The 25,584-nt window shown below is 44.8% G+C and overlaps 1 protein-coding gene across 3 annotated transcripts in view; it reads left to right on the top strand.

Annotated features, from left to right (window-relative positions):
- The window catches only part of LOC142575974 (uncharacterized), a 60,513-nt gene extending 41,712 nt beyond the window's left edge, over nucleotides 1–18,801 (top strand). For all 3 annotated transcript variants that reach the window (XM_075685835.1, XM_075685834.1, XM_075685836.1), the window contains exons 8-13: nucleotides 1,294–1,472; nucleotides 3,844–4,097; nucleotides 11,532–11,642; nucleotides 13,235–13,589; nucleotides 17,664–17,757; nucleotides 17,877–18,801. In XM_075685835.1, coding sequence (XP_075541950.1) covers nucleotides 1,294–1,472; nucleotides 3,844–4,097; nucleotides 11,532–11,642; nucleotides 13,235–13,589; nucleotides 17,664–17,757; nucleotides 17,877–17,895 — 1,012 coding nt within the window. In that variant the 3' untranslated portion in view covers nucleotides 17,896–18,801. The remainder of the gene's footprint in view (nucleotides 1–1,293; nucleotides 1,473–3,843; nucleotides 4,098–11,531; nucleotides 11,643–13,234; nucleotides 13,590–17,663; nucleotides 17,758–17,876) is intronic.
- Nucleotides 18,802–25,584: the final 6,783 nt, after the last annotated feature.

The raw sequence follows: 25,584 nt of genomic DNA, 5'->3' as shown, positions 1-25,584 counted from the left end.
CGTTTGTAGAAAATCGTCAAAAGCGTTTCAGGGTCCCTTTAAACATAATTTTACTGCCACTGGAAAATGGGCAAACATGCGCTGGTCACGTGATTGAAATAAATTTCAGCATTACCATTTGTTGGGCACATTGGTAAGCTGACTTGGAAAGCATATTTAGCACCAGCAAACAAAAACGGGAAGGGTACAACACCGCAATGTGCTAACTTCAAGCAACTTTATTTACAGGAAACGACTACCTGTTTAACCCATGCACAGTGGCGCCACCTCACCAAAAGTTTAACCATCCGAAAAGGCCGTCTCCTTATCTAACAAGTCAACCGAAGGGGTACTAACACACGTGTCGCTATTCCGACAGATAGCCTTAGCCTCAATAATCTCTGGCGCATCTTTATCTTTGTACTTCCCAAGAACCCCGCAGGACCCATGCACAGGTGCCCCTTTGGTTGTTAGATAAGGAGATGGCATTTTTGGATGGTTAAGATTTCGATGAGGTGGCACCACTGTGCATGGGTTTAACAGGTGGTTGTTTCCTGAAAATAAAGTTGTTTGAAGTTAGCACATTGTGGTGTTGTCTCCCTTCTGTCCTTGTTCGGTGGAGCTAAATATGCTTCTCAGCTGATCAAGTCAGCCACTGATACTAAGAGCAAGAAGCAGACTATGTCATTTGAAATCTAGACTCGTGGCAAACTTGGTTGGTAAAGGAGTGCATATTCTATGCTATAGTGAAATCAGTAGTTTCATTTGTGGCTCAGTGGAGGACAGCGCGGAAGGCAAAAAATGTCATACCTGCCAACTTCAAAATTTGGAAAATTCTCCTGTCAAAGTCAAAAATATACTAAAAATTGTTTCGTTACTTTAGATTTATTAAAGAAAGCAATTTTGTAGGGGCACTGTGAACAGACTCTACTTTTGTAGTAGCAGCTGGAAGGATGTGTAGCCCAGAGAAGTGGAAAAATTTGTATGAATAACGTCGGCCTAACTTAGTTACTGTTATACAATGATCTATGGAGTACAAAGGCTCCGAATTAGGCTCCGAATATTTGTCGTGATGTATTTGTATGCTGAATACTGTACACATATTCTTTTGAAATCGACTTTTAGCATCTATATGATAATCGTAAAACAAGTTCTGAAAAATCGGACATCTTACTATAAAATCGTAAGTGTTGGCAGGTGTGTGTGGCTCACCTCGGGCACCATCAAACATGAATTCAGAAGGGCTATCGTGACTTTCGTGTCTCTTTTGGAAATTTGTGTCATGGTGGGAATGCCTTCTCGTTTCCTGCTCAGTGTGAACGAGTACAGTGCAGCCTTCAGCTATAGGCCAAAGATCCCGCGTACTCCCAATACCATCAACAAAGACGGGAGCTTCTATTGCTACAACGACAACAGCTTCAGCAGCCCCGTGCAAACACGTCAGAGGCAGAGACTGTCTGAAATTCCGCTGCAGCCATGGCCTAGAAAGTCTGGTCAGTAGTACACCATGCTTTCTTTCTTTCTAAGTTGTAGCTTTCTTGAAATGTTGGCATTGTCAATTTTAATGGGATAGCTCTGATTATCTTCTCTTCGTACATGGGCTGTTACCAAGCTTCTGCTGCCTCGCATCACCACCACCTTGCTGGCTTGTTAATGGTTGGCGGCTGTGCTCTGCAACTAAATGACTATTTAGAACAGAGGCACAAATTAGTTAACTGGACAACTGGTTTCAGTTGCTTGTGCGCTATGCAAAATGGATTCAAATTGTGCAGTGCTTGATTTAGAAGTGCTCAACGCTTGCAGCCACCTTTACGGAATTTGTGAATGCCATTTTAAGGAAATGGAAGCTAAACGTGTTCAATCTTCTTTTACATAAAAAGGGCAGAAGGTTGAGGGTCCGTGGTGATCTCCAAAGCTGCTGTGAATGGATTCACCGTTGCACCCCAGCCAACTCTTCTGAACTTCCCACAATGTTTACAATTTTCGTGTCATTCTACGATTTTACGAAAAATAACTTCCAATCTTGAAAAAGTTTTTCAAATGTTGAAAGATGGGACAGCGCAAGATTGCAAAAAGACGTAATGCACGCAAATAAATTGTGAGGAGGCCTGTATCCTGCCCTCTTGTGGCAGAGCAAGGCTCTATATGGACCAAGCCTAGTCTAATTAATACACACTTAAAACTTGATGTAGTGAATTTGGTAAAAATGGCACTGCACTTAACTATTTAGTCAACCTTTTATAAGTACAGTACAGTCGCCGACGGCGTTTTTTCTTGCTTTTCTTTTTAATGAGGGGGGGCCACAAAATTTTCTGAATTATTGGGCAAGCAGAAAAAAATTAATTTCGATTATAAAAAATTTTCATTCTGTTAATTTTCAGAGTCAATGGCCAAAGATACTTTTTCATGCAGTGTCAACAATATCTTCACATCGGCAGTATGAGGCAGTCTGCAAAGCTCGCGTGTCCACTCTGCCGCCGCTGTTGCCTGCAGTAGGTTGCTACTATCACGGGACTGTTCTATACAGAGTCCGACCAATTCAGCATAAAAATGCGTTGAATGCCTCAGTGACAGCTTGTTCTTGAAATCTCCTAAAATCAAGGCAACAGATGATAACCTTTGTTCACAGCCACCATGTTTACTGTACATTTGTGACATGGCACACGTGTGTCATACTTGATTTAGAAGTGCATCGTCTGAAAAATCAAGCAAGGTTCGATACGGCGTCGGTAATCTCGGTAGCCATTATGCATTGTTTTCAGTATTGGTTCTACAAGTAAAGTTTTCACCGGAAAGGCAAAGCATTGATAGCAATAATGAGGTATTAGCAACTATGTGAAGGTTCGTAGTCTTATTGGCCATACAAATAGCACTAAATGTTCACTTACTAATAACTCTGGTGGCACATGCACACAGGCAAATGCCAAAAGATCTCTCTCGATTACTGTGAACACTCACTGGCACAACGCTGGCACGATGAAGAGCGCAGGCAAAGAGGAGCGAACGCTTTGTCTGCCACTCGCCTCACTGTATCATTGACGCTTGAGGTTATGAGACGCCCAGCTCTAAATGGGTGGTAAGACGGTGCACGTGAAGCCACCGGCCATCTCTGCTTGCCAAACTTTGCACCCGCTGCAGATTACCTGCAATATATTTGAAGCACGGGCCACGTATGCGCTCACCTGTGCTGACAGCGAGGTTCCAACATGGGAATTGGTGGCGTATTTTTCACAATATCTGGCAATCTAGATGACGGCGTTTTCTTTTTTCCGCCTTTAGACTTCCTGCAGACTCACTATCTCAATTTCCATGAAATATTGTTTGCATCGCACTGAATGAATAGTAAATGCAGAGTTGCTGTTCCTTGTAAGACGAAAGAGGACAGTGTGGATCCGGGGACAGTGTAAATTATGGGCAACTGTGGAGAGCCAGCCAGCAAAATCTACACATTGTTTTTGTCTCGGCGATGGCCAGTGCTACCATTGGTTGGGGAAAATGCGCAATGCACATGCTAGCTTTACGGTCAGGGAACCTTTCTTCTTGTTCCAGCTGCAGATGTAACAGTGGCACAGCACCGCAATATTTTCTGTCCACCCACCATGGTAGCTTAGTGGCTGTGAGTGTGCTGCTTAGCTCAAGGTCACATGTTTTATCTCTGCCATGGCGGCTGCATTTCGACGGAGGCAAAACGCAAAAATGCTTGTGGTCTCAGACTTACGTGCAATTTGAAGAACCTCAGGTGGTGAAAATTAATCCGGAGGCCCTCGCTACTGCCTCATAATTGGATTCCCGTTTTCATATGTAAAATCCCCATATTTAATTTTAATATCTGCTGCCCTTGGCTCCGTCTCTGCTCGTTTCCAGAACCTCTGCGTAGGGGTTCGCGCAGTACCAGGCGAAGTGGGCTCGCAGAGCACATCGTCTTAAACAGCTCCTCGCCATCGTCATCAGCGTCCCTGTTGGAGTGCGCCTTCGTCGACTCACCCACCTCTACTCCACCGCCTCGAGGCAGTGACGCAGCTGCTCCCGAAGAGACTGTGCCCATTGATGACACGGCTCTCGGAGAACAGGCACTGCGGAAAAACACAGCAAGAAAGTCTTGCATCTCGCGACCCAGTGTGAGTAGCCATGAATTTGCACCAGCGGAGCTTAAACATACTATTTACACAATCTCAGCCAGAACATTGCACCTAGCATAAAGCATAGATGAGTGGGGTGTCATTTCAAAAAAGAAAAAACAATGCCAGCACAATCTGAGTTCTAAAGTCCCAAAACCAGTGCCAAATTTTTATCATCTGGCACATTTGGTAAACCTGCTAAACATGCCTGATAAACACTCCTTACTAAAATTTTTTGGGTGCAAGTAAAGATGCTCAAAACATTTTTTATGCTTGCTTATAGAACTTCTGCTGAAGTCACATACACGTGCATGAAGCAGCGAGAAAGATTGCGAAACTGTTTGTTTTGGTATCATTTCCATGATTTTCGAAACAGTGGTTTGAAGTATGCTTTATCGATGCAAGAAGTTGCAGGACAGATTGCACAAGCCATATTTTGAATATTCAGGTTTGTTGAGTCTGTTTCCAGATGCTGCAGAAGTATTCCAATGGAAGTGAAATGCAGAAATGCTTGTTTACTTCGTAGCACTTTATAAGGAAACGCTAATAAGTCTAATCTAAAATATTTTCAAAACTAGTTTCATTCACCTCGCGATGATGTGTTAATTATTAGAAGAGAAATGAAAGTAAAGGTTTCATAAACATTCCGCTGGAACCTGAGTGCTGGTACATCGGTGACTTTCACAGACTTGAAAGTTCTTTTGTTATTGAGGTTCAGCAAAAGTTCTCCTGAACTTGCCAAGTTACCTTATGCTGTACTGTACTTTTTTATAGTACAGTATAGTCCATCTTTACCAATAAAAAATTAACTAGGTGCAAACAGATGCCTTAGAAAAATTAATGACGTCGTGGCAAGCCGGTGCGGGAACTTAAGGTGGCGTGGTCCCTCGTCATTTGTTTCTGCCTTCTTTCTTTCTTTTTTTTCTTTGCAAACTTTGTCATGGTAAGAGTGGCTTTTTGAAACTGTATGAGGGTAATTTGCTTATTCAGATCACATTATTATGTCTCTTTAATGTCCCATTAAAAAATGCCACCAAGCTAGTCAAAATTAATCTCAAGCCCCCCATAACCAGTTTATTTTGCCCTTCGTTTAGGCATATATAGGCTCAAATAACTTCCACTGTGTATCTGAGGATATCATGTATTTTTTAAGGAGCACAGCCTGCTAAAACCTTATTTTGTGAAATTCACTTATTTTCTCTATAAAAATGGTATGAAACAAGTTGCATAGTCTACAAGGTTAATCTGAAACTTAATGTAACACCACGACAAAGTTGTGAAAACAGTGTCAAGGAAGCACTATCCCAAGATTTTCGGGTTTCTTATTGCATCTTTTCTTTTTCCGCTTAGTATTGGTTTGTATGCAGTAAAGTAGCAATGTGCAAATATTCGAAAAGTTTGAATATTATATATTTAATACGTGTATTCGATTCGAAAAATAGATATTCGAAAATGTTCATTCGAATATTTTTATGCAAGCGAATATTTGAAGTCAAATATATTGCTGGCGGTGCGGGAGCAAGCACAGTTCTTAGCATTTGTTTCTATTTAATCTAAGAATATTGCAGTGATCTTGTGCTGACTTGGGTAATTTTAATGCGATAGCATATACGCCTCGTGCACCACCTATAGAGGCGCCACTGAAAGCCACCTAGCGGACGCTTCCAACAGTACACGCGGGAGCAGTAGCAGACGACAACCCTTTGCAGCAAGGATGGCTGAAGTTCGCGGCTGCGATTTCTCGTTTGTTCGGGTGCCAGGCTGCTTCTCCTGCGGCGACAGCTGTAGGGAAGATGCTGACCTCTGTGCGAGCGGGTATGAACACGATGTTACCGGTGTTTGGGACAACATGGTCCACATACGTGCAAGGTGCGTCCCGCAGACAAACGCCATGAACCCCATTTACATCGCGTGGAGCTCATGTTCACTAGCCAATAAATTTTGTTGAGTGATGCGATCTCTCGATGGTTTTTTTTATTCTACCCTTGCCGCAATGCTGCTTCTGTACCTGAATAATAAGCACCCGTCGTTAGTGCAGACTTATATCAAACAAATCCGCACGGTGCAATCTCTGCATATGCCGTTGTGATTTTTCTGCCGATGAATACATGTGACATCGCCGAATAAGTGCAGTCGAAGTCGCCTCAAGAAGAGTAATTGCCAATTTATTGATGGAAACGCGTACACTAGCCAACGAAGTCACCAAACACACGGGTTAATAAAAGCACGTGTTAGTGCTGTACTGCCGATGCAATACTGCTGCATACGCCGATGAACTACTGTTCCCGCTGCAGTTGGTGCAATTTTAAATTCCCCAAGGGAGCTGCTTGGAAACGTACAAAGCTAAAGACTGACTAACTTTTCAGTACTTTTTTATATTACTAGAGAGAGGTGCCACATTATATATTTAAAGGCAGAGCAGCGCCAGTCAAAGCAGATGAGCGCTGGCGGCAAGGCCCGGTTTAGTCGTCTGCAGCGTAAGTATAAGAAAGAATTCAGTTGAGTACAAAACTCGCATGCAAGAAGGGACTATGTTGTGAAACAAACAAATCACTCGGCGTGTTAAGTTTGCTCAGGCAGCATCGAGGTGTGATGACTTCCCAAACGGGACGCGAACTTTTCAGCGAGAAATTAAACAAAAATATCATATGCAGCAGCTATTAGCAATTCTCGCCCTGAACTACCTATTTTCTAAACACTTTTCCAAAAATGCAAATATCTAAGATGCCCTCGGGCGAAAAGAATAAAGCTGTTAAAGAAGCACTTCCTTGGTATCATTCCGATAAGACACAGCGTGATTTATACCCTTTACAAACAAGGCAGGGTGAAAACTTCACGGCTCAAAAGAATCGACAAGAGTTACGCATGGAGCGACTAGCAACAATTAAGCATGTGTGAAGCCACGCATAAAATAGATGTAAAAACATGAAGTGCGCGACAGCTGGTGCGAGGATTTACCGCGCCACATGAAACCAACAATTTCAGTTCTTGCAAACTTCAGTAGTTTTAGCATACAACGCAATGCGCTCGTGCAGTCGTGCTGCCTAGCTAGCGCAACACGGTAAAGAAGCGGAAAACAATATAAGCGGCAAACAGCATTCCGAATTTTAGCTAAATGCCTTTAAACCTCATGCTGCACTGCAGACGAACTTCGTTGCTCACGCGTCTATGATAGAGTGAAAAAAAAAAACACCGATGAAACAAAGGAAAGGATGAGAACAAGAAATTTCCCTTCGAAGCGACGATCCATTTTTGCTACCGTTGCTCCCGCTGATGAGGCTTTGCCGGGAATGATTAAAACCGTATCGCCGGCATGTTTTCACCGGTATTTGTGCCCCCCACCCTGCAGCAATTCTTCAACATTCCCTGAAGCTTTGGCCACCCCACAAGTGCGACTGATGTTGCCTATCTTGCTCTGAAAACGTGAATAAGACAGAGAAGCACGATCAACGACACAACAAACTACGGCGCGTGCCAGGCTCCTCTCCCGCGTGTTTTGCGCAAGGCCGCCACCAGGCGCGTCCGTCGGCGTGCACGGCGCGTATAGGGCCCCATGTCACAGAAAATCCTGCTTCCAACGTCAACCATCAATTTGGCAAAAACATTAATGCTGAGCCATGAAGACCTAACCACACCTACCCAACCATGCAGACCCTCAGTCTAGCGCAAAGAAGTTACTGAACCAATTGAATTTCTCAAAGTAAAATATGTCAGAAAAATTGTAAAGTATGCCTTACACACAACCTACAGATGTGATGGCGTTGGACTGTAATTTGAATATACGAGAAAACATAATTCTGTTCTGTGGAAATTCAAACCCAAACTGCTTTTCCAGCATTTCTACCATTCATAAACCGGCCACGGCCAAATCTCGGAGGCCACGGAGCGGCGCTTCCGCCGCATCGCAGTCCACGCTAGAGGCCGCATTTCGACCAGAAAGCTCGCAATCGCACATAGCGTTGACCGCCAGCATTTCTCTGTAAACATTACGGTTATGTAAGCTGCAGTTGCCGGAAGGCATGAGAAGCAGTCAGGAATCTTTGAATGCTATCGCGTTCCACTCTTAAAGGCGAAATTTTTCGTGCTGCTGGTGAAATTTCGCTTGTAAAGCACACTTAGCCACTAAACCCTAAACTTTGCAGTTAAGCCAGCTTCTCACTAACAAGGGGCACGGGTTTGTAGACAGTGAGAGAGCACTTTTTTAAGCATGAAAGGCTTTTAGCTCCCGTTGGCAACTTTCAAGTGACCTTGAGCCAAAAGCCAAAGCCGTTATGCGGGCACTCAAATGAGAACATCCAGGCAAGTTGCGAGAACAAAACGAGATGATCCAGGCAAGTAGACATGACTGCATTACAGGCGCTAGTTACTTTCCAAACAAGTAGCAAAAAATATTTCTTCCGAGTTCTTCCAAATGTTTGTTGACAATATCAGTCAAGCTGTAACTTCTAGTACGCTGAATTTTTTTTTTATTTGTCATTTCCAGTAGTGGGTGGGGGGGGGGGGCACATTCAAAAGGCAGATACAGTGCACCATACACTTGATTGTCACCTTTTGGCACTGAGACAGAGTTGTCCGTGCTCTTTACAATGCTAGCTGCAATGAGGCAGAGTTTCCTGTGCTCTTTTCAATGCCAGCTGTGCTGAGACAGAGCTGCCTGTGCTCTTTACAACGCCAGCTGCCCGTGAGGTCCGCAGCAAGTCTGGTGCGCTGGTAGCGCCCTAGCCAGTAGCGTCCTGCGCACCACAAATGGCTGTTTGACCGAGACGATACTTGCAATGAAGTTCTGTATGCGACAGGAAACTGTTACGTCCATATGTACCAGTGCACAGTATGACGTGGTGTGGTAGGGTGTGCCATTGCAAACACTCACCACACCAATTTTAAGATTGCGGCTCGTATCATCTCCAACCAATCTCTTTTGCCAGTAGCCACTTAATGCTTGCATCCACTCTCGATTACGGGAGAGCCAGCATTTTTTCATTTGGTAAATGTCACTCATGTATGTTATGTGTCAATTTGTTAAAATAAAAATAAATCTAATAATGTACTTGCAACTTGTTGAACAAATGCCCAAGCCAAAGTGGATTCCGCCATTTATGTTGTGACAACCCGAGCCTTGTCTAAGCGAACCAGCAAAGGAAAAGCACAATAACCTTCAAAGTTCCTCGGTAACTGCGAGGACTCACTTGAGGATGCAAAAAGAGTTTCCCTACTACCTTGACTTTCTCTCAGTGGGGTCTGCAGCAGAGTTAGCGAGTGGACCTCTCCATTCCCATTCGATTCTGGAGAGTGCAGTTTTCCTGCAATTTTGCTCCTTTTAACTCTTCGGAATGGTGAGAGTGTCACTCACTACACCCATTTTAAGATTGCGGAACTTCGAATCCCACTCTGGAGTGGCTGAGCTGGTTCATTCCATTCCTCCAATTTTAGTAACTTATATGTTTTATCTATAATTGTTCCCTACTTGCGCTTCCTTGCCTAGCAAGAAAGAAACTTTCTTTCTTTAGCAGTCTTGGTGATGTAGCAATTCATGCTATGCACTATTTTTTTCGCCTACGGACAAACAGACTTTGTGGCTTCCATCTTTGCAGGATGCTGTTACTTGTAACCTCTCTACTTTTACACCAAGTCCTGTGTAAAGGGTAAGCGCAATCATTTGAGGCACTCAAGCAAAATTAAGGTGATGATCTCCTAGGAGAATGCTGCTGTCTCAGTAAAAAAGTTTAGAACCAAGTGAATCGCAGAAATCCAGAGCCAAATGTCCTATAAATGCGTCCTAGCGTGCGAGAAGACACACCGTGTGACATGTGCGCTGTGTCACATCAATGCGTGCAGATTTTGCATTGCAGTTGCGTGTTAATACACCAGGTAGAATGCCACGTAGTAGATGCCCAGGTAGTGGTACAAGGTACGTAGTTAAGGTTCGAGGAAGAAAAAGCAGTTTAAGGAGATGTATACAAGAATGCTGGGAAAAAAATACATTGTGTATCTGACTAAATCAAGCTGGCTAGGTGACTGTTACCGCTGCATTTATTTTTGCAATATATCGTCATCATTGCCATCGTATCGTGCCGCTTGCCTCGCAATGTGAGATTTGCACCGCGTAGTGTCTATACATGCGCCCTTTTCATTGCAGTTGCATATTATTACATTCAGAGGCGCGCAATGTAGCAGCTGCATAGATAGCAGTGCAAGATAGAGAAGTCTTGAGAAATGAAAAGATTATGGAGATGCATAAATATTGATGTAATTAAAAATATGTATGACATGCCCGATTAATTCAAGCGGGCTAGGTGACTGCTTCTTACTGTACCGTTTCAAAGGGAATGCGAATAAATTATCATTACCATCGTCTTGTGCCATTCATCATGTGCACCGCTAGTGTCGATACGTACAAACTTTGCATTGCAGTCCCGTTATATTCCACAAGATAGTCCCAACATGTAGCAGTTGCAGGTAGCAGGCTAGGTGACTATTTGTCACAATCCCATTTCGGAGGGGATGCCATCATTATGATCACCATCATCAACAGCAACGCACCGTGCCTCAGGTCAAGGGATGTGACATGTGTGCCACGTAGTCTGTATACCTGTGTTTACTCTTTGGTGCACATTACGGCACCGCCTCACAAGGGACGAACGTGAAGAAGAGACTCGGTAGACCTTGGCGGACGCTGCCAAGGTCTACAAGTCGTGGCGCTGGCTAACACTCCCAGGGTTTTACAAGGAAACATGAATACCCAAAAGGAAACAGCGCCGCGGTAGCTCAATTGGTAGAGCATCGCATGCGAAGGTTGTGGGATCGTTCCCCACCTGCGGCAAGTTGTTTTTTCATCCACTTTCATTTCCATTTATTTATCGTTTCTTTATTTCATTTATTAAGCAGAAGTAATTTCACCTATGTTGTCCTTAGTGTCAGTGTTTGTTGGCTTCTGACGATACAGCTCCCGTGGGAATGACAGTTATCGTACATGATTTGTCTGACCTTGGTTCTTGCGGTTTCAGGTGTTCTTGTGGCTTTGTTTACTTTGCTTTACCTGCTTTTATCGGCCTAAGTTTCAAAGCAATCCTGTATTTCTAAACATGGAAGACAACAAAACTTTCCGCAAATACATAATCCCTGCAAATTGTTGCATTTATGAACGCCATATATTGCTGCAAATGGTCACATTGCAAAGTCGGAAAGTCATTTGTAGCCAGAAAGAACGAAGTTTTAACAAAACAGTGTACTAACCATCATTTCCATGCTGGCTGAATTGCTAGGCTTGCAGTTCTAATAAACACTAGTGCCAAAGCTCCCTCTACTAGTTTGTGTAGTACAAGACTATGCTACGCCGAGAACATGTCAGTGCATTTTCTGCTGTTCCTCTTTAGCACCGTATGCTTGTAACTTTCCACAGGCACAACTTTAACATGTGCACATCTTGTTGCGCAGGACACCAAGAAGCCATCTCGTGTGACTTTTGTTGTCAACAAGGTGAAAGAAAGTATGGCTGCTCGACAAGAAGGCCCACAGATCTCTGTGCCCATCACTGCAGACTCCGAGGTGTGTGGTTCAGTCTCTTCTTTGGCCCTCCCATGATATAAAAGCCTGTTAATCTCTCCATGTTCCAACCATGGATCCAGCTGCGAAGCATAAACAATCATTTGATCAGATTCGTTCAAACAGTGAGACAAAAAGCTCTTGCTTTCTGTGTTTCTGTGTTTGCCCCCCTAGTGGCTATACATATCTAAATGTTTAAAATTTCCCACGGTGGGGTCTAGCTATGAATGCGTACTATATGTGAGTTAATTTTTTAAGGTCATAGGCAATCTTGAAATGAGGCCCACCTGTGGCTTTTCACCACGCTAAATTACATGGCAAGATCAGCCGCGCAAAGCAGCATTTCCGCGTCATGCCAGCAGCTCTCAATATGCAAGCAAACGCTGCTGATGACATGGCCTGTTTTCAGTGCTTAGATTTGTGCACACGTGTCCAAAACCTCATTGATTATAATTAAGATATGTAAGATTCAGCATTGTCACTTTAAACCGAAAAATGTATGCCAAAATTTCTTTTATGCATAATTTGGTTGTAACAGAACAAGTTCAATGAAAGCAAATTTACCGTAGAGCTGAGATGATGGTCATTGCGCCGCTACGAGCCTGTGTACATGTGCTACTATGTGAGGAGCCTAGCGGGGTCAACATCATGTGTCAGCCTGCTGTCAAAACGGCAAGCCTGCTGTCAATTTTTTTTAATAAGATAACCTTCATTTTATTATTTTCAAACAAAATATGCCACTACAACGGAAAAGAGAAGCAGGAAGTTCATGTGGGGGTGTGAGGATTTGCGGTGAGGTTGTGGGAGCCCTGGCTTGTCGTTGCTCTCTTCATTCTGTGGCAATTGCAGCGTATGAACAAGCTCACAAGTTCACTGGTAGTAATGTGGAAGCATGTCTACCTAGTCTTCTTCTCTTTAGTAACATAAACAAGAGTGTTTTATGGCGGGTGCCACCAAAAATCTCGTGCAAACGTTATCATGTCAATCTGCAAGATGGCGATACTGTGCCTACCTAATGGCTAGGATAATAGACATAGAAATTTTAAAGAGGCTTCTTTCATTAAAAGAATTGTGGGTCTGCAAGGCTTGTATTGGTTGCATTGAGGATATTTAGCCATGATTTATTTTATCACGGAGTAACTTCTTGGACAATATGCCTAGCACCATGGATGCCTGGAAGGGTAGTAAAGATGGCAGTGCTTCGAAGTGTCATGCTGTCACTCGGTGGTCACAACCGAGTTCCCAGTAAGCGACAACTGTCATCGCTCGGTGGTGCATGCTCGCCACATATGCACTGACCATTGCATCGAATGACGCCTGTCAGCCTCTGGGGTGATGTTTACACTGGGCAGCACTATAAGCTTCGCGTGCTTGCCATCGCTGTCATTGCTTCGCCCTTCGAGTGATACTGTGCTTAATAAAAGTTAAATATTTGTTCAAGCTAAAAATCGAACAGATATTCACATAAAAAATAGAAACAACCTGTAAGTCTGGCGTGAAAACTCATCCACTGAAAAAGAAAGAGGTAAAGGTTCATCTAGAAAAATGTATTCCTTGACCGAGGCTGAATTTTCTGAAGATCCTTTCCTCCGCAGGAGCCTCCTAAAGAACCTTGCAGTGCAACAATTTTCGTTTGCAAAAAAGAAGAACCGATTGACGCAAGACTCGAAGGCATGGGTGACACGCCACCTTGTGCGGCAAACTTCGAGGTGCACAATGCTGACGGCAGTGGCGACGTGCCGCAAAAACAGAAGAGCGACCGCGAGAACATTGGTACCGCAGCAGGAAAGGAAGCTTCACAAAAGGTAGCCCGGCTCTCCAAGCAGGCCCGTCGCACCGGCAAGAAATCGCGTGACATACTTCGCGACGCCAGCCCCGCGGAAACGGAACCTCCTCAGCGCAGTGGCAACTTGCCCAGGCCAGAGCTGATGGACATTGGGGCCAGTTCCTGTGAGTAGGCTCTTTTCAATTGTTAACAACTGCACCACAGTGAAGCCATGCAGAGGAATCATTTCCCTAAAACGCTAAGAACAAATGACAGAGAAGACACAAAAAAACAATACAGCTTAGACCACTTATTAATCATAATAATAATTTGATAGCCAGGTAAACATACATTGTAATAGCCAGCTCGCTTAAGCATTAATGTTTGCGAGTGCAACTGGACAGTACAATATTGCATCAGTGCAGAGGCATGCACAAATTATACATAATATTAGAAGCACATATCGTTCACATCAGAAGGAAACTCAGGTTGCAAAGTACAGTGGATTCTCACGGAACCTCAAGGGATCCAGGGAAAGTGGTTCTGTTTATCAGGAGTTCCATTCACTAAGAGACAGAGCTGAATATGATTGCATGAATACAAAACCAACCAACCATGAGGATGGTGTTCTGTTTAAGCATTTTCTGTTTATCGAGATTTCACTGTTGCATGTCGCAAAACCGCGATGCAAGAAACAAGGTTTAGTTGATCCTCGATATATTGAACAGCGTAGTGATCACAAAATAGTTCGATAAAGCCAGCATTCAATATATAAAATCACGTAAAAGCGTAAGAAACTTCTGCAAATCAATCAATGAACCAAGGGTGCAATCGGAAATTGTTGTTCGGAGCGCGTGTTCGGTTTCGCCACGCACAATTGGCCGAGGCCGCACCGACGTCGTCAGCCGGGAGCACCGGTCGATTCAACTTCGTCAGCCGTGTGAAGCCAGCACAGTTTAGGCGAATTGCGCATGGCCCAACCGAACGCGCGCTCTGAACAATGATCCCCAGTCACGTCCCAATCGTGACGCAGTAAATACTCACTTGAAGCTTCACACATAGTATTTATTTATTTGGCTGAAAGTACTGCAGCAGCATAGCCTGCCAGCCATGTGCTTAAACACGGAGTCAACGTAGTCTAGACAATCTATAAGCAATAGGCCGGTGCCCTCTTTTGCACTGCAGTAGCAACGTAGAAGGGCCAAAGCAGCTACAGCCTCAGTTGAAGTCGGGAGTGGGGCAACATCAGCGCTTGCGGGATCAACCTTGGCAGCGTCTTCGTTTGGCCGCTGCTTCTGCTGCAATCTCCATGTCCGTCAATTGAAGCGTTTTCAAACACTGTCAATAACAAAGTATGTTTAAGTGGCATCTGCCAAGGCGTCTTTGAGTGAGCCCAGTGAGCGATGCAACCCCCAGTTCTTGCGCGGCATTGCAGGCGCAGAGTGCGGCACCGAAAAAGAGTCAGTGCAGCAAATGCAATGCGTCGTTGGCGTTGTCGAACTGGCCAAGCTGCCTCGTGTGTACACCACTACGTTCACATGGCGCAATCTGCGCGATTGGTGTGTGCAGCTATAGTGCGCAACAATCGGGAACGCCCATCGCGCCACCACCATCTTCGAGCGTTTTGCGGGAAAGCTCACCGCTTGTCAGCAGAGCGCACGTGGTCTGGGTGGCTGAGTTCGATATATCCATCTTATGTCCGACCCTGTTCGAAATAAAAAGTTTAAAATGCATGCGATTTTCCAGGTAATAAAGAAAGTGTTCGATATTCGCAATAATTCGATATATCCGTGTTCAATATATCAAGGTTTGACTGTTGCACAGCGCCTGAATATGAGATTATCTTTTTTCCACATTATACATAAAAACAATAGAATACGCTTTTTACACACGTCTAACTTTATAGACTAAACAGTATAGGAGACCATGCGGATTCATTCAATTGACTGCGCAAATGACTGTATGAATTGCTTAATTTGTCGAACAGAGGTGAGAGATATTGATTTCAAATTTGTTAGTTGGGAGGTGCATAAAAGTTATGGGTTTTCTTTCCGTAATTAATGCACATGCGAGGAATAATAATCTTTTCTGTATTGCGTAAATTCTGTGTTTTTGTTTTTTTTAATTTGAAAGAACCAGAGAAATACAATTTTATACAAAATTTTGATGAGACTCTGTCCATAATTATACTCCAACTGCATTCTTGGCGCCTTTTATGCACGTCCCCCCCCCCCCCTCTTTGTACCCATCACTCCACTCTCCTTCTTAACATTCTTTTCTGTTAGTCACTGTCACACTCTTCAACATTCACCTTTTTTTTTTTTTTTAATAGACGGCAGCCTCTAACATTCCTGTATTTCTGTTTCCGTGTAGACTTCGAGGCCATTCACCTACTTGCCCTCGCACCTGTTTGTTGTGGCGGTTTCTTAGCTTCCCTGGCCCAGCACCCCAATCCTGGATATATTTTGCCGTGCGCAAATCAGCATTCTGTAGGTCTTTCTTTCTCGGCCTGTTTTAAATTGAAGCTTGTTAAAACGAAGCTTTCTTTGCCTCTTCCTTCGACTTTCCCACTGCTGCTGCTGCTGCTGTGGCTGTCTTGCACGCTGCGTCGGGGGTGGTTCAGGGCATGTATGTAAGTGGAAGAAGCTTGGCAGAGGAGAGGAGATTCAAGAAACTCGTTTGGAGCTTTGCCCTTCGTTGAATATGGATAATGCCCTCTGGAGCTCCCTGGGCATTGATTGCCCCATTAGCCTCTCGATAGCTGTAATTATCCATGACCCCCCCCCCCCCCCGCAGAAGCACTGCAGAAACTGCAGTGCTTACCTTTCTACTTATCCAAGTCCAGAGGGTTGCTAGATAGAATGGTAGAAAGGAGTGGGGGAGAGGAGGCAGAGATGGGTAGAACTGACGCAGTCTCGAAACGAGTGAATAAAACAGCCTTGTCACTCTTCACTCGCAGTTCCCATACAAGGTGGGAGGGGTGGGTGAAAGGTGACATGAGAAGGCAAGGAAACGCTACTACTATAGGACCCTTTCACTGTTTACAAACATAGGCCCTAGACGGCTTCCGGTTTTGCTCACTGACATAGCCCGCTAAATGTAGAGAGTAAGAAAGGCATTGGCGGCCAAATTGAGTAGCAGGAGTGCATTAAAATGTAAGTCCGGAGATTTTCAACCCCTTTCCTCTGTACATAACAATTTTACAAGTCAAGCTTGCCGTAGGTTATACGAAAAATTTTATATATTAGTCTTGAGATGCAATGCGCACGTCTTTTATCTCAAAACCTAAAAACAGACTTTTCCACACAGTGAAACAACTTAATAACGCACTGTGTGTTCCCACGCAGTAATTGATGAGGCACATGACTGGCCGTTTCTTGGAACTGCACTCTTGCTGCTGTTATCGCACGAGCAAAACAGTCTATAGACACGGCAGCAGTTGCGGGGAAGTGGGATAAACTTAAGCTCAAGGTACGGTGACATGACAACCCCCACTCCCCATTCGGAGTGCCACTAGCCGTCGCCTTGCTTGCATATTCAAGCTTTCCCTTTCATCCATATTGCTCTTTTGGAGCCCACCTCCTGAAACTTTGTTCCATGGGAAAGGGAGGAGTTTCATCAGGAAATGTCAGGGGGGGAGGGGAACGCCCCCCCCCCCGCCCTTTGGTTATGCCAATGCATGCAGTGCTTCCATGCCGCATTATAACAATTAAACCCAGACACTGGGTGTCAGTGCCAAAAGGGAAACATGGGAAATCCCCAGGGAAAGAAACGCTCGCTGATTCACCACGCACACCTTCACTCGTCTGGCATGCCTTCATCGCATTGCCTAGGGTGGGGAAAAGCCAATGTTCCACTTTGCCGCATCCCGCCTTTGTACCGCTTCTCCCACTGTACTCCTTTGTCACATCTCCGGTCTCGTGTGCCCGGCCTCAAGCGCAGTGCCAGTAACGCCGTTGCCCACAGACGCCGACGTGTCTGTTGCCAACACATGCAAAAGTGACTGAGAATACAGTGATACCTCATTGGATTCTTTAATGTGTAACTAAAGGGCAGTACACAAGCATTTTTGCATTCCACTCCATCAGTGTAGCCACCATGCCTTAGAAATGAACTCACGACCCCGGGCTCAGCCGCGCAGCGCCATAGCAACCGAGACACCGCAGTGGGTAGCGTGGTACATGGGCTGTAAGCTGGATTCCTGCACCAGCAACTCGGAACAGTTCATTTGAAAATGGCATTGTTGTTTTCCATTTCAGCAACAGACGAAGACGGTGCCCCGCGCTCTTCGGTGGGTCGATTATCCAGGAGGAAGTTGCAGCCCAAGAGCTACAAAGAGCCAAGCATTTCGACGTAAGTGGGAACGAGAGATAGTTGTCCTAATTGCAGTAAACGAAAAATTGTACAAATTTATTTGGAGCGAACTACTGATAGTAGTTTTTGTTTACTTTTCTTTTTTGTCTCCTTTTCAGAAAACTTCGACGACCATAACATGGAAAATGGCCACCTGTATTGTACATAGTTTTAAATTATGATACCATGTGTTTTACAATGTTATGAGCTCTTGTACTTTTACCTTTGACAAAGACCACTGTCATTTTTATACGTTTTAGCTGTGCGATTTTAGCAGTGCATAATTCATTTGACGAATAAACTGCCATCTAAAGACACAAGACCAGAGGCACATGTGTGACGGGCCAGACGAAATGCAGACAAAGTGTACGCTCTGAGATGGCCATGTCCTGGAGCAGAACTGTCAGAATCTCTAGGGTTCAGACTGGAGTTCAACTTAACACAATTGTAGTCATGCCGAGTGTTTGTATGTTGGTAGAGTTTGAGACTTTAAGGAAAGTCTGCTTCCAATTGGACTGGCTGTATATCTTAATGCAGGTGCTACTATTGAACTCAAACTTGTACAGGACATAGCAAGTACTGAAACATATGAATTGTCAGATTCGCTTAGCGAGAGGCAAAGGTGGACCTGTTGAACAATACAGGGTCTGGAAACTCTGAAACATGCTTTGGGCCTTCACAGGTATGTCTGCAAGTCAATCGCAAAGCCATATTCCCTCCTGTTACAGCTAAATGTGTTTTCTACCACCTAGAACATGGCTAGTGCATTGGACAGTTTTGGCTTCTACTGCATTTCTTAGCTTGTTGTCCTCATTGTCTTTGCATCACAGTTAAAACTTGCAGACCAGCTTGCTTGTGACAAAGTTCTTGTGTGACGCAATGTTTCATTGTGAGACAAGGAAACAATGCACTCGTGCTACTGTTCTAGCACAGAATCACTGTCTGGTGCATTATGCGAAATTGTGTTGCACAATTCTTGGGATGTCCTAAGAAAATAAAGCTTTTCATAGATTATAAAAATTGGCCAAACTTTTCACTTCATTTTGCAGTCCTTGCCTCCTGTCCAGGATGATCCTTTCCACAATCTACTAAGTTTGCTTTTTGAAGAGACTAAAATGGCCTTTTTTCGTACCACTCTGCTATAGTTAATGAATGCCATCTCTCTCTCTTTCTTTTATTTTTTAATTCTGAACATTTCACTGCCGTGCAAGGTCTATTGTGGCATTAAATTCAACTTAATGAAAGCAACGAAATCGTCTGGTTGGGGCACTTCGTGATCAACAAAGGCAAGGATTCCCACTAAAAAGTTTAAAGAGTTAACACTTCATTACTAGTAGTAGCATATATGCTAGTGGTACAATACTGAAATGCTTTGTTCAAATTTGTGGACGCGCTTCAAGCACTGCCGATATAAAAGCTGCACCTTAAAAAAAAAAAGGCTTGGGAGGTGCTGGGAAACACCCCATGGGTTTGTCAAATGGGAAAGTAGTAGCACCTTCGTGACGCTGAGAGAAATGCTTTTGCAAAATCAGTGGCAATCTAGCGTTAGATACGAGAGAAAAGCATTAGCATTACGTTGCACCTCCTTAAGATCCCGGGTGTGTGTGTGTGCGTGTGGTGGAATCTATATACAGCAAAGCTTTGAGAGTGCATAAAAGAGTTGAAACTAGTTTGTGTTCACTGAATGTCCACACAAAGTGACACGGAAGGATTTATTTGGGCATTGTAGAGGGGCTAATGCAATGCTGCGGTTTCAAGAAAGTGACCTCTCTGGTTCTTTTTTATTCTTTTCCCCCACTGCGGATGCAAGCGCCATCTAGTGGTGGTGGAAGGAACCGAGTGGCGTGCACGGTGCGCATGCTGCACTGTGATTGGTTGGCCTATTCTGTTATAGAACAGCCAGGACGCAGCACCCACAGTCACTAAACCCAGCGAGGTTCACAAGAAATTAGAAGAAAAACGTGGGCAGTGGCAAGTTTCGAACGTACAGCCCCATGGGAGTAGTAGTCTTATCCACTGGGCTAAACACCAACGCTTACAGAAGGCACTGTATCAGAACCATATGTGTTGTACCGCACTGTCTGTTGTAGCGCAACACAAACAGATAAACAGTCAGCAAGTTGACAAGGAGTGACGAAGGGTTTTATGGGTCTGATTGCAGTTGGTAATGGTTCCACGCAGATGTTAAGGTGCTAAAGAGTGATAAGGGTCGGATCATGTCCGATAAGGATGATAAAGACAGGTTGGATCGAGTCCGATAAGGTTGACAATGGTTTATACTGGCCAGATAAAGAGCGAAAACAGATTACAAAGCAAATAAAGCATACATTTAATGAACAGTCTAGTGCTTCATCAATTGCGATAAACAACATACGTCGTGTTGTCTGCGTCGAGGTGAGTAAGTGGCACAATGCTTACACATACTTAAGAAACTCCAGTAGAGTTTCTGCATACCTTTTTTCCACTTCGACACTCCTAATGCAAACACATTAAAAGCACTGGAAATTTGACATAGCGGCATTCTACGGAGTGAGCAGCAAGTACCTCTTCTTTTCATTGCAATAGCTATTACACAGATGCTCGAGGTGCATGTGTGCTGTTACCAGTTGAGTTGTGCTATCGTATCAAAAAGCGCATGCGCATCCTGCACATGGCGGATTAGGCCTCTGGAGACATGCTGTGTGTTTCGCTCCAAAAGTGACTAAGCCAAGTGAACGTTTTGGGTCTGCTGGAGCCAGGGCAGCATTCTGGCTTCCACTGCTGGCAAGAGCGTTGTGCACCCACATATTAACGTTGCTGCTGTGCAGCTGTGTTCGTCTTGATAATTGGCATATTCATCACAAGTACACTGCGTGACGAAGGCCTCTCCCAGCGACCTCCAATTATCCCATTCTTGTGCTAAGTGAACACAAGTTATGCCTGCAGATTTCCTAATTTCATTACCCTACAAAATTTTCTGCCGTCCTCGACTGCACTTCCCTTGGCACCCATTCTGTAACTCTAATGGTCCACCGGTTATCTGCCCCATGCATTACACGGCCGGCCCAGCTCCATGTCTTCCCCTTAATGTTTACTAGTATATCGGCTACCCGCTTTTGCTCTTCAATTCACATTGCTGTCTTCTCGTCTCCTAACTTTACGCCTAACATTTTTTTTCTTCCATCGCTCGCTCGTCACAAAGCCCTTAATTTTTTGTCAAGCTTCTTTGCTGGCCTCCCAAGTTTCTGCCCCAGATGTTAGCACTGATAGAATGCAAAGGTTGGGCACTTTTCGAGAATAGCGGCAAGCAGCCAGTCACGATTTGGTAATGCCTGCCATATGCACTCCAACCCATGTTTATTCTGTAAATTTCCTAATGATCAGGGTCCCCTGTGAATAATTGACCTAAACAAATGTATACCCTCCAAAGCCACTGGAGCGCTCCTCATCACGCCAGCGTTCCGAGACGCCTTGAGCATAATTCTAAAGCTTGCTGTAGCTTTTAATGCTTTGCCTTTCAATGCTTCTTAAAAGTGTCTCTTGTAATAAATGCTGAGCAAAATGTTCGCATTTAGTCACTAAAATAAGGTTCCATGAATAGGAAAGATTGCTTTTATCCATGTCGCAATCGTAACGCCAAAAGTTGGTGTCCACATTGTGGGCTCGAAGCCGCTTTCACTTATATCATTCAACTGGTTCCTACTGCACTCCAACTCAGTTTGAAGTGATGCGTGGCCCTCTCGTAATTGGTGCCAGGGAAAGCCTGCCCCAGCCAAGCATGCCTGGTGCTCCCAGAGCAATCTGAGTAGGCACGTGATCAGGATTCTGTCAGATTCGTCGCGCTTCCGGCTCGAAGGCGAGAGCACGTCTGCGCAGTCCGAGGTGGAGCGCAGCGCTCTGAACGAAGCAGCCGAATGTGTTTCGAGCACTTGATTTCGACCAACCGGATGTAAACTCCTCCGCAAGGGCACTCGAAAGCGACCAGTCGGATGTACCATCATGCGACACTTTCACCCAACACAAACAACCGAAATTTGCCATTCTCCCAGGTAGCATTTCTAAGCATGGATCTGAAATATGAAAGCTTGCAATGACAATACTAGTACCTTGGATATTTTTGCAGGAATTCAAACGGCAATCTTTTTGGCATAGATGTCTTGGAGGTTGCGTGCACCGAACATAAGTGCACCTTGTTCATCTGCTGACTGCAAGATTACCATACCGTATGACGAAGTGAAACGTTCTGCACCATGTCATACAATCCCAAGTTATGATATCACAAGTGTGGTATACTTGTTTCTACGCAAGCAACAAGTAGCCGTGACAGGACGCCGAGTATCCTGTATAAAAGGCAGACAGAAAAAGTCTGTGCACTACCCTAGTCTGCTTTTATGTAAAAGTAATAAGTGGGATTTTGCAGGATTATGCCACTGTTCCAGAGTAGTTGCCCCGTATTTCACTGTGCTGTACATTCTTAAAATGGATGGATGGATGGATACAACTTTATTGAATGTCCTGCAAGGTTTAACGCGACCCGGGCTTAGGTCTCCCACGGGAGAATGTCAAGGCCCTGCCTTAACGCCACTTCACGGCTTGCTGGACTGCCCACGCCTGGATGCCGAGGTCACGTGGACACAATACTGTTCTAGAAAGTCTGGTACAGCTGAGAGCCTAGCTGCAGTGAGAGCTGGGCCAGTATAATGTATTATTTGCTACATTATGACCATGATCGACTGACTGATTATGATAAGTAGGCGCAGCGCCACTCCAATGGGCCACCGATGCAATGCGAAAAATATTTATTAAACATAAGCGTGACATTATCCCAGTCCTGAATAGCAAGTCAATCGAATTTAACTGTGGCAGCAGTTAAAACAGCTAGTGACAGCTGCATTTGCTGTCTCCATCCATTTTTCACGTTGTGGTGTTATCGGTACTGCATCGCTATCAGGTGTTGCCTTCAGGTTTGCCATGAGGCAAAGGAAGAAAAAATGTTAAGGAGATTGAGTGCATGTGTTGAAACCCACGGGAAGTGAAGATTTTGGGAAGCTGTTAATTAAATGCTATACGACTGTCCATATTTCGGCACCACATCTTGCAGCACGGTGCCTGCCCGGCAAGATGGCAAGACACAGACTCCCACCGCACAAATGTGGATTAGCCTCCATGATCGACCTACTTTGCTGCTGCACTATCTCCAGCATCAGCCCATTGTACTTGGTGAGGCAGCAACCAAGATGCACCACATCTTCGGGAAGAAAACATGAAAAGCTTTGCGTTCATAAAGGAATTGTTTACTTGAAGGCATACACCTGTTGCTGTGAGAATATTTGGGTACTATCTTTGTATCATTGTTTATCTACAGTGCCAGGAAGTTCATTTACTACTTTATTTCCTGGTGCTCACCGCTGCTTCTTTTTGGAGCTTGTGTGCGAGTGGATGGACGTGCATTTTTTTTTTCCTTCGCTCACTTGTTATGTATTAAACATCTAGTAGCATGTCAAGCCTCTCACTCGGCTAACCTCTCCATCTATCATTAAAACTTCTCATCAGTGTGCAGGTGTTTTGACATACTGGTTGACGTATATAGTTTCCATGCAATACATTCTTGGAATAAGCAGTTTGTGTGCACGGTGGGTAGGCTATGCGATGCGAATAGCATAACATGGCAGTGTGTCTTCAGGAGACTGTTGCCCTAGGCTAGCGCTCTGGCATAACGCAGTTGCAACATTTTGAGCAGTTGGCTCACAGAAACCTAAATGCGAAGTGTATCCTTTTGTTCACTACTGTGTCCTCAAGAAGATGGTTGTCTCCGCTGCGAGAGCCCACTGCTGTCACAATAAACATGCTCAGAAATGGAGGAACCGCTGAAGCCTTCTCGTTCCTTCAATATTAATTTTACACCCTGTTTGGTCCTCCTAGATCTCGTCAAGAAACACCAAGGCCAAGCAACGGTCTCGTGCGTTAAATGGCCTCTCACTAGCCCCTATCGCATATTTTGGTTATATACTGAAAGTTTTGGGATGCAATCTAGGAAGTGCCTTACCGCAAGAATTCTTTAAATGGGTTTATTGCTAACAGATAGGAGAAACTGAAATATTGTGTAGCCATGCTGCCTGCAGATAAACTTCACTGCCAATGTAGACACTCTCTCCTGCCTTGACCAGCCTCTGCAAGCGACATTTTTTCCCTGCCTTGTCCCATATCAGAGCTGGACCTTTTACCTTCTGTTTTTCTTAGAGCGCAGCTCTGAGGTGTCCATTCCTGCCTTGTGCGTCAACATGCCTCGGTGTTGCGGCGCGCAACCGAACGAATTAGCACAGCAAAAGGTGAAAGAGAACGCTGAATGCAGTGGGAGATTAAAGGAGAGAGCACGAGGAGGAAAGTGGAGGAGGCGGCTACAGTGAGAACATGAGGTGGAAAGTGGAGGAGTAGCAGAGGAGAAATGGCCTGCGCATGCGCTGACTTGCCAGCGGCCACGGCATCTGCAGCCTCATGGGCGATCTCATGTGCACTTCCGAGGGGGGGCCAAGGTGGCGTGAGGTGGGGAATGCTATGCTCGTCTGCGCCGCCAGCTGCCGAGGTCAGTCCACAGTTCCAGAAAATGTGACGGGGATCGCTGCTGCTGCAAGGGGCGATGGCAATCGGCTTCGAGTAAGGCTCAATGTGACGCTCCCTCGGGTGTTGTCGCTGCTAACACTGGTGGCACGATTTCCCCACGACAAAGAGCTGCTTTCGTCGTCGGTGGAACTGAAACGCGAGAAGAAAAGCGTAGTGCCACGCAAACAACAATGGCTACGATATGGTGCCAGAGTAACACACGTAGTCTGTATGAAAACAAAGCGCTGCATGAGGAGAGTTGTGTCTACAGTGGCTGCTGTGAACCACACTTACGCATCACCCACGCGCTGCCTCTTACGATCTCCCAATCAGCGAAGCAGCCGTGCTACACTTCACTCCGTTTGTTATGTGCCGCGCAAGACAGATTGTCCGTGCCAACTACGCTACCCACAGCGTTCTCTCCCTAATATAAACCATGCACCTATATATAATCGCAATGCAAAATATTGACATGCAAAATGAAAACACGTGAAAACGTCTGAACTGCGCTCAAATTTCGCATTAGGGAGTATTATAATCGCCGGTGTATTTCTTTTTCTCTCCATTTCGCTGCACGACGCACTCCCGGTTAGGCTGCATTAGAGAGAACTTTATTTCAGTGGCAGTATTGCTATTGGCGACATTGCGGGCAATGAGTCTTACATAAAGGCATTTGTGTGCGTGACCTCGACTCAGGCCGGAAGCAGGACTCCCTCGAGAAGAGCGTGCAGACCTGTGTAAAATTTCAGCTGTTTTCACACCATTCAGCCACATACTTTGCAGACACGACTGCCACTGCATGGTCCATGCGCCACATTTCTCTGCCAGCAATGTACAACCTGGTAAAGGGCCCCTCACCAGGTCTGGCCATTTTGAGCTGACGAGCACAATGAATACAATGCATGCTAACAATCGTGTGTGCCAAGTATTAACATGATAGTGTCGCAGAAAATTCAGCGTCCAGTGTCGAGAGTCTTTTCTGCAAAAAGTCATTGCAAACCATGCATACCCAACAACGCAGGCCCTCTATGTACCACAAAGAAGTTACCAATTGAACTTCTCGAAGTAACATACATCAGGTAAGTCATAAAGTACAAAACTTGCGCACAACCTACAGACATGATAGCGTCTGATTGTAATTTGAGTATTTGAGAAAACATATTTCTGCGAAGCAGAAGCTCAGACACACACCCATTTTCCAGCGTTTCTAAAATTCATACAGCGGCCATGGCCTCAGAGATTTACGTG

This window comes from Dermacentor variabilis, chromosome 3, assembly GCF_050947875.1.
Source record: "Dermacentor variabilis isolate Ectoservices chromosome 3, ASM5094787v1, whole genome shotgun sequence".
Taxonomy (NCBI): domain Eukaryota; kingdom Metazoa; phylum Arthropoda; class Arachnida; order Ixodida; family Ixodidae; genus Dermacentor; species Dermacentor variabilis.
The sequence above is the reverse complement of the archived record's forward strand: the minus strand, read 5'-3'. Positions and strand labels throughout refer to the sequence as shown.